The sequence below is a fragment of the Littorina saxatilis genome, linkage group LG12, assembly GCF_037325665.1.
Source record: "Littorina saxatilis isolate snail1 linkage group LG12, US_GU_Lsax_2.0, whole genome shotgun sequence".
Lineage (NCBI taxonomy): Eukaryota > Metazoa > Mollusca > Gastropoda > Littorinimorpha > Littorinidae > Littorina > Littorina saxatilis.
In genome coordinates this window covers 17,698,218-17,707,875 of record NC_090256.1, presented here as the reverse complement: position 1 = coordinate 17,707,875, position 9,658 = coordinate 17,698,218, and the positions used below count along the sequence as shown (strand labels likewise).

At 42.4% G+C, this 9,658-nt stretch overlaps 1 protein-coding gene across 1 annotated transcript in view; it reads right to left on the bottom strand.

Moving 5' to 3' along the window:
• The window catches only part of LOC138981400 (nose resistant to fluoxetine protein 6-like), a 2,510-nt gene extending 1,072 nt beyond the window's left edge, over window positions 1-1,438 (bottom strand). Inside the window, exon 1 of the mRNA XM_070354315.1 lies at window positions 1-1,438. This exon is cut by the window's left edge and continues 1,072 nt beyond it. Coding sequence (XP_070210416.1) covers window positions 1-1,274 — 1,274 coding nt within the window. The 5' untranslated portion in view covers window positions 1,275-1,438.
• Window positions 1,439-9,658: the final 8,220 nt, after the last annotated feature.

Sequence of the window (9,658 nt, the reverse complement as noted above, 5' to 3'; positions counted from 1 at the left end):
TCGTCCGGGTTGAACTTGTTGGTGAGGTTGTTTAAGTCTGGTGGAATAAACTGCGCGACGGGTAAGTCGTAGGTACGAGTGAGCACGCCGCTGACGATGCAGGAAAGCAAAACGACGACGAAGACGGAGGCGTAGGTAACGTAGGGGCGGCGGTACAGCACCCACAGCAAGACAGGCGTGAGGAGAAAGAGCTGGAAGTCCACAGCCAGGAACCAGGTCCAGCTCATGCAGGTAGAAGTGGAGGGAGAGAAGTTCTGAAGCAGCAGCACGTGCATCCAGCCCCACTTTAAACACGCCTCTTCGTCAGGCGCGCGATCCGGCGCTAAAGGCCCTTGAGTTAGGTAAGGGAACAACGCTACGTAAACCACACCTACGATCAGCATGGTCGGCACGGTTCTCCAGTAGCGGCGGAAAACGAACATCATCCAGTTCAACCTCCCCCTCCGCCTGTCCAGCTTCATGCTGTAGGCGTACCCCACCAGCAGGCCGCTGAGGGCAAAGAGAGAGTCCAGGCTGAGATGGCCGTTACCGATGAGGGCGTACCTGAAGTTGTTGTGCTGCCAGTCCTTGAAGAGACGGAAGGCGTTGCGAGAGAAGAGGACCTGGTACATCACCGTGTTGACCAACACCACCCAGGCAAGGCTCACCACCCTGATGCCGTGGAGACAGCCAAGCTCTGTACTTGACGTGGATGTATCCAAAAGCTTCTCCAAGTTCGCCTTCAGCGAGAAACACTTCGCTAGTTTACTCAGGTTGCTCAGCTGCCGCTTCTCCGCATCCTCTGCAGATCTGAGCAGCGATCTCTCTAGCTTGCCGCGCAGGATACCGCGTATCTGCCTGCTGCGGCGCCCGAGAGGGAGCCTCGTCACAGAACGGCTGGTCAGCGGCTGTGTGCTTGAGATCGTGACAACGTCGCTGTCAATGTCTGTCTCGATCTCGTCCGCGTCCACTCCATCCGATAAGGACGCTGAGGCGTTGAAGTTATTTTGCCTTTTTGCGGGTTGCGCTCGCGCCTTTGAGGTTGACGCTGGTTGTTGTGATCGCTGTGTCTGTTCTTGAGTTTGTTGTTGTCGTGGATTCACTGCAGTTGATCTTCCGCACCAGCAGTCCATGAACGTGGCACTGATCAGCAACAAGGCCCACAAGGCGAGGAAAGCGATCATACCAGACGCGGCAGGGCTGGGTCCGGAGCTCTCATGATGCCTACAAAAGACCTTGCTGATGTTGATGCCTTTGATTTGCATCTGGCCCTTGATGACCTGCTCAACGATCATTGCGACGTCATTGTTGTGACACGTGTCCGGCAGGCACAGTCCGGCAGACAGACCCGTCAGCTGGTGAGGTTTTAGGGCCTCGGGAAAATGGACCTGTATGGAAGAACGATGAGGTCAGAAGGCGCTTATATGGTTTTATGGTTTAAGAATACGATTGGAAAGAAATGGACTTTTATTGAAGAAACTTCTAATTGCGTGCGGGCGTGTGTGTATGTTCGTTCGCCTGTCCGTTTGACTGTCTGTCCGCATCACTGTGAGTGTGTGTGTGTGTGTGTGTGTGTGTGTGTGTGTGCATGTGTGTGTGCGTGCGTGTGTGTGTGTGCGTATGTGTGTGCGTGTGTGTGCGTGTGTGTGTGTGTGTGTGTGTTTGTGCGTGTGTGTGTTTTATGTTGGTGTGTGTACGTGGGAGTGTGTGTGTGTGTGTGTGTGTGTGTGTGTGTCTGTCTGTCTGTCTGTCTGTCTGTCTGTCTGTCTGTCTGTCTCTGTCTGTCTGATTGATTGGAAAGAAGGTCACGTTATTACACAAAAAAAGTCATATCGTCTTTATACAACAGATAATAACTCACCTGGTTGACATCAAACACGACGATACAATACTGGGTCTGGAAGCCAAAACCGGTCGGAACTTCAGCCTCGAAGCACTCACTCTCAATCCCAGTCAGGTCCAAAGCCTTGTCCATCAAACCAGAACCTATGTGAGCCGAGGAGTCCGCCATTTTCTGAGCCCAGATCTGGTCAGTGAGCAGAGCGAAACGACTTGTTACTAAATTTGCAAGACATCCTCCTGCGTTTGGATTTGCTTGTAAGTGTTTTACATTTCGTTCAGTTCTGTTGGCAGCCCGCAACCGCTGTTCCAAAAACACTTTCCAAGAGAGTTTGTCGTTTTGTAATCCTCCGTTATTATTCTTCAACGTTGCTTTTCGAAGCTGTTCGCGAAGCAAGGATGCATGAGAAGTATTGTGTTTGTGTTGGTTTGTCTTCTCAGAAAACTCAGCATCATTCTCTAGCCGTCGAAGTGCAAAAGAAGCAGCCATGCCAAAAAGACTACCGCTGAGAAAATGCAAACCAATTCCATTTTGCAAATCAGGAAGATTTTGCTTCGCAGAGGATATGTTATCACTAGGTTTGTTAATGCCAACAGTATCTTGTATTGTTCTGGCAAGTTTGTCTTTTCTTGAAAGGCTGGTGTCAGTGGAATAATATTTTTTACTGAAATCCTGCACATTTTGTCGCGAATCCCTCGGTAATCCGGTCTTGATCTTTTCTGTGTGTCCTGAAGCCCAACACCAGTGGTCTTGGATGACGATCAGAAAAACTAAACCAAGGTAAATACGAATACCTGCTCCTAAAGAATTCATTTTTTACGGTTGTGCTTCAATGCAATGGCACGGCACTACCAGAAGTGCTACACGGATACTGTTTGCAATGTCCCATTCGACAGCTCTGAATAACGGCTATGCGACAGACTAACGAGCTTATGTAAATGGTCACTGAAACTATAGTACCCACAGGTCCAGACAATCACAATGCGTATAATACTGTCTATACTGCTCTTTTTGTTGTAGGTTACAAACACGCTCGTCAAGTCGCTCTGCTGGTGACACCATCTTTTCACTGCACTTCAGACGTGTGTAATTGACAGCTGAGGCTCATCACATGATTGCAACTCTGAAACGATTCATCCCTTCTTGCGCCCTAAATTAATATGAAACGCCGTTAGGCAATCTCATGGTGAATTTTTTTATTAAGATACTCCTTGAACTTGAAGACGCAGACTGATTCAGGCAGTCACAAATGTCACTCATAGTTGTAAATGTCAGCCTCTTTCGACAGAGTTTTTCTTATTCGTTTACTTACGCACAGGTGTGTGTTAGTGTGTGTGTGTGTGTGTGTGTGTGTGTGTGTGTGTGTGTGTGTGTGTGTGTGTGTGTGCGTGCGTGCGTGCGTGCGTGCGTGTGTGTATGTGTGTGTGTGTGCGTGCGCGTGGGGAAATTTGAGTTCAGTATAAAGCCAAGATCATCTTATTCGTTGACTTAAGTACAGGTGCGTGTGTGTGTGTGTGTGTGTGTGTGTGTGTGTGTGTGTGTGTGTGTGCGTGCATGCATGCGTGCCTGCGTGTATGTGTGTGTGTGTGTGTTAGCGTGTGTGTGTGTGTGTGTGACTGTGTGTGTGTGTGTGTGTTTGTATGTGTGTGTGTGCGTGCATGCATGCGTGCGTGCGTGTATGTGTGTGTGTGTGTTAGCGTGTGTGTGTGTGTGACTGTGTGTGCGTGTGTGTGTGTGTGTGTGTGTGTGTGTGTGTGTGTGTGTGTGTGTGTGTGCCGACTACAAGTGGATATCTATACAATTCTGTTCAAGCAGGAGAGGGGATGACCCATCAGGAACGGCAGCTTGGCTGGGAACAGACGACCGCACATACAGCCCTTATTAATGTTATTGTTGCGTTGACAATTAAACGTGACAGTGTTTATCATGCAATATCAGTCTCATCAGGGACAGCCATTCGAAATTGCCGCAGGCAATGAATTTTAGTATGGCCTCATGTTCGAATGTTGCACGGTTTAACTGCACTGTCTGCGTGCGCCTAAATTCAAGAGAAACCCGAACACTGCGTTTATGATCATGATTAAATAAATGGGTGTGTTTGTGTGTGTTAATGTGTGTATATATGGGTGCGTCTCAGAAACTGAACCTTTTGTGTGTGCCATAATCAAATTAGCCCACAATTGAAACATACTGAATTTTAAATCATGATATTGGTATTTTTGAGAAGTAAAATGAATAAAGAAATAGTACAAACAAAACTGAGTATTTTGCATGATTATTATGAAGGTTGTTTTGCGAAAGAAATGATTAAATGCGTGAAAAATGGAGGTCTGATCTGTGACTTGAACCATCAACTAGTTTTGTACCTCACTACAAGAATCGTTTAGAATGTCCAAGGACTGCTATTTTTGTTATGTGTGTTTGGTTTAAGTGTACTTGACAGTTGAAATGTTATTTTGTCCACAGAATTGTTTTTTTAAACAAAATTAATCGCTTGAAAGTTTGCCATCACTGTCGTAACATAGGTTTCCACACCCGTGCAACAGCAACAAGTCTTAAATTTGAACTTTAGAATTTGCATATTCATCTTCAACACGATCTTGACATGAAAGGGCATAGAAACTCGCTAAGTTAAATGTTATTTAAGTATTATTTTCTCAAAATTGCATCTGCAAACTAAGTTGAAAGTTGCGCAATATGACATGCTTCTTCAAAATTCCGTTACGATGGTGAACGGTTTTGCAAATAATGTTCAGAGTTTTGAAGAAAGATTAGAACTATTTTGCGCGTAGAGACTTAGAGGTGCGGGTGACTACGCATGCGCAGTTACAGAGAGAAATAGTTCAGCTTCCAGCAGCGAAGAAGGATTTCGAGAATGTTTCCGAAATCTGTGATTTTGTTACGACAGTGATCAACACCCAAGGTTCTTAAGAAAAGGTGAGTTTTTGCTGCTATGATATTCTATGAAGTGAAAAATTAGGCTAAACATTTGTTAATAATAGTTTTTCTTTCGATTTCACGTAGTCAAAACTTGACTAAATGTTTTAACATAGAGGGGGAATCGAAACGAGGGTCGTGGTGTATGTGTGTGTGTGTGTCTGTTTGTCTGTGCGTGTGTGTGTGTAGAGCGATTAAGACTAAACTACTTGACCGATCTTTATGAAATTTGACATGAGAGTTCCTGGGTATGATATCCCCGGATGTTTTTTTCTTTTTTTCGACAAATACTTTTGATGACGTCATATCCGGCTTTTTGTAAAAGTTGAGGCGGCACTGTCACACCCTCATTTTTCAATTAAATTGATTGAAATTTGTGTAAAGCAATCTTCGACGAAGGCCGGACTTCGGTATTGCATTTCAGCTTGGTGGCTTAAAAATTAATTAATGACTTTGGCCATTAAAAATCTGAAAATTGTAATAATTTTTTTTTTATATAAAACGATCCACATTTACGTTCATCTTATTTTACATCATTTCCTGATTCCAAAAACATATAAATATGTTATATTTGGATTAAAAACAAGCTCTGAAAATTAAAAATATAAAAAATTATGATCAAAATTAAATTTCCGAAATCCATTTAAAGGAACGGTAAGTGTCAATGTTTTCTTTAATTGTAAAAGTTCAATGGAATGGTAAGTCTGAACAAAATAATTACTTTATTTTGTTTTTAGCCAGTGAATGTGGATGCTTCAAAATCTTGATAGACATTAAACAAATTCATGTTAGTGAAACTAGTACACATATTGCATCAATCTTTAGTTGAAATCGCAGGTACTTGCATGTTTCAGGTGCAAGAGATTCGACCTGATGAACTGGTGGTAACGTTCCTTCGAAGGAAACCGGAGGGGAACTACTATTGCTTTCCAGGGATCGATGATATTTCCTTAGTCCCTACATCTGATGCAACCATGATTCGTGACCCCACCTTCAATGCCAGGGGGCATTATTTCTTTTAAAATAAATTAACTGCAAGTGGCAACTGTTCTATATGTAACCAATGCCTTTGGTTTATTGTCTTAACAATTGAATGAACCACTTTTGAACATTTTCATTCTTCATGTCAAACCTTATAATACATGTCTGGTTGTTCGTTTCCGAGTTACGTCGGTGATGAACTTTTCATTAATGTTTCTCTTTTTTGGGGCAAAGTTTGCTTGATTTTGTCCAGCTTTTTTTCTTTCTGTTCCTGTTTTAGTGTTTAGCATTTTACCTAAGAAGAATCTGGTTGCAAAATCAGCTTCATTTAGTAAAGTTTGTGGGAAAAAGCATAACCGTTTCTTTGTTACAAAAGTGATGTTTCCATGTTACATCGGTGACCATTTTGCATTCTTTTGGGATAACTTTCTAACATTTTGTCTTAGAGCAACAAATCTTTGTATATATGCTATTGTGAAGGTTAAATGTCAATAAGACTGAATGAATGCCATGTATCAACATGTTCTGATCAGGATATCATTAATTAATTTTCATTTTTGTATTGAAATTTTGACGAATGCATGGAACTTTGAAAAAAACATTATTTTGTTGTTTGCATGTAGTCATTTCATATTGAACTCTATAATGGCTTGTGATTCAACAATAATAACTGAATAAAAGTCGTTTTCAGCCTTATAAATGCAGTTTTTTTGTCTTTTATTGTTTCCATGTTACACGGGTGATTTTGCACACATGGTCCAAATAATGCTCAATATATGGCAAACTAAAGGCAATGTTATATTTTTTTCTTGTTTAAACTGAAAAGGTACACCCTGAGAAGTGTGTAAATAGTATTATCAACGTTTTCTGGGAAGATTTTACTTTTGGTGATAATGTCACAAACAGAGGACGAGATTCTGAGACGCACCCATATATATATGTGTGTGTGTGTGTGTGTGTGTGTGTGTGTGTGTGTGTGTGTGTGTGTGTGTGTGTGTGTGTGTGTGTGTGTTTGTGTGTGTGAGAGATACAGAGTTTGCGTGTGTGTGTGTGTGTGTGTGTGTGCAGTGTGTGCGTGTGTGTGTGTGTGTGTATATATATATGGGTGTGTGTGTGCGAGCTTGCTTGTGTGTGTGTATATATGTGCGTGTGGCTGTGTGTGTGTGCGTGTGTGTGTGTGTGTGTGAGAGAGAGAGTGTGTGTGTGGGTGTGTGCTGGTGTGTATGTCTTGGTGTGTTCGCGTCTCTATGTCTTGTTTAGTGTCTTTCAAAAGTCCTGGGTGTATGAGTCGTTTTTATTTCAGTAATAACATCGACACACATTTACCGGAGAGGAATTTCCAGAGCGACATATAAACAGACACAAAGACACACAGATATAACGGCAAACAGACACAAAGACACACGGATATAACGGCAAACAGACACAAAGACACACAGATATAACGGCAAACAGACAGGCAAACACAAACCAGAGAACAAAGTCAACGCTTTCATGTTAGAACCAAGCTATCCGAGCGTTACGAACAACTGTACTAAGCCACGGGTCCACAAGTGCACAATTGTTTGCATTTGGCCATGGAGTCTCTTTGGTGAACAATTACGTCAAATCATGACATGCAAATGGGTGCACACACACATGATGCTGACTGAAACAGATCAAAGCTAATATAATATGCATATTTTTATGAATAGAAATCTCGAGTATTTGTGTTACCCGTTTAAAAGCATCAAGAGTTACACGTCATTCAGTTCTGTAGATTATTTCCATATTCTTTGGGTTGATTTTTCGTCTGTTTTTTGTTTTTGTTTTTTAAGTTTAATTGGTGTGGGGTTTTATTTTTTATAATCCTGACCACAGTGTTGATGGTTCGCCCCTCTGTATTCATGCCTTGTATATATATATATACAGTGTTGACTGGGTGGCCGAGTGGTAACGCACTTGCGCTCGGAAGCGAGAGGTTGCGAGTTCGACCCTGGGTCAGGGCGTTAGCAATTTTCTCCCCCCTTTCCTAACCTAGGTGGTGGGTTCAAGTGCTAGTCTTTCGGATGAGACGAAAAACCGAGGTCCCTTCGTGTACACTACATTGGGGTGTGCACGTTAAAGAACCCACGATTGACAAAAGGGTCTTTCCTGGCAAAATTGTATAGGCATAGATAAAAATGTCCACCAAAATACCCGTGTGACTTGGAATAATAGGCCGTGAAAAGTAGGATATGCGCCAAAATGGCTGCGATCTGCTGGCCGATGTGAATGCGTGATGTATTGTGTAAAATAAAAATTCCATCTCACACGGCATAAATATATCCCTGCGCCTTGAATATGTGCGCGATATAAATTGCATAAAAAAATAAAAATCCCTGCGCTTAGAACTGTACCCACGGAATACGCGCGATATAAGCCTCATATTGATTGATTGATTGATATATATATATATATATATATATAAAACATCAGAAATTGTGAAAGAAACAATTGAAAGTCAGCAGAGACTTTCTTCCGAGATTTGTTAAAATCACTTAGCAGAGATAGAGAGAGAAATAAGAATCCCTTCACAGACAGCTTTATTGGGAGCATCAGACCCTCCTCAAGGGGGACCGAGATTTATAGAGCAAAGTCCCTTTGTGGGGGACGTATCGCAAGGTAATCTATTCCTGAGGAGGACCATTGTATTTGTAGCTAGACCAGACACGTGTTTCGACACTATTGTGTCTCATCAGTGGTCAGGTGGTACTGATGGCGAGAGTTGTCAACCCATGGTATCCAACTAAGAAGCAAACCATTCTCTGAATGGTAGCTTCTGTTGGCATGGGAGACTACCCTCATCTGACAACCCCAAGAGGATATCTGTGAAGGGAAACACTTTGATTTAAGGCCAAAGTGTAGAATTGATATTTATTAAGAAAGAATTTAGAAATTTAGACAAGTTTTAACCAAGAAATTAGGTTAAAACAAGGGAAATTTGAAAAAGCCTAAAGGGAGGTAACTCTGTACCAGCCTGCAGATCCAGAAATGGATACGCGAACAAGTTAGATCTAATTTTGAAAAGGTTAAACAGGAAAAGCGGTCAACTTTTCACTGCTGTTCAACACAGGACTGGGTAAAGAAGAAATTTTCTGCTTTATTCAATTGGATCGCTTTAAAGGCGATGCAACTTTCACGGTGACCACATTATAAAACATCAGAAATTGTGAAAGAAACAATTGAAAGTCAGCAGAGACTTTCTTCCGAGATTTGTTAAAATCTCTTAGCAGAGATAGAGAGAGAAATAAGTATCCCTTCACAGACAGCCTATTGGGAGCATCAGACCCTCCTCAAGGGGGACCGAGATTTACAGAGCAAAGTCCCTTTGTGGGGGACGTATCGCAAGGTAATCTAGTCCTGAGGAGGACCATTGTATTTGTACCTAGACCAGACACGTGTTTCGACACTATTGTGTCTCATCAGTGGTCAGGTGGTACTGATGGCGAGAGTTGTCAACCCATGGTATCCAACTAAGAAGCAAACCATTCTCTGAATGGTAGCTTCTGTTGGCATGGGAGACTACCCTCATCTGACAACCCCAAGAGGATATCTGTGAAGGGAAACACTTTGATTTAAGGCCAAAGTGTAGAATTTATATATATATATATAGGCAAATATTTAAAAACAATCTCCTCAAAAGTTTTGGGGATGAATATGGAATATGTTTAATGATCCAAATGTTCGCCCCCACGGGATGCTTCTTCAGGGGGATAGATGAAGGATGATAAGATTGTGCTACCAAGAGAATGGTGTGACGTAAAACACACACACACACACACACACACACACACACACACACACACACACACACACTCATCCCCCCCACACACACTCACATGCACAAACACCATCACCTGAGATGATTGAAAACAATTTATTCGTGAAACTTCAAACATG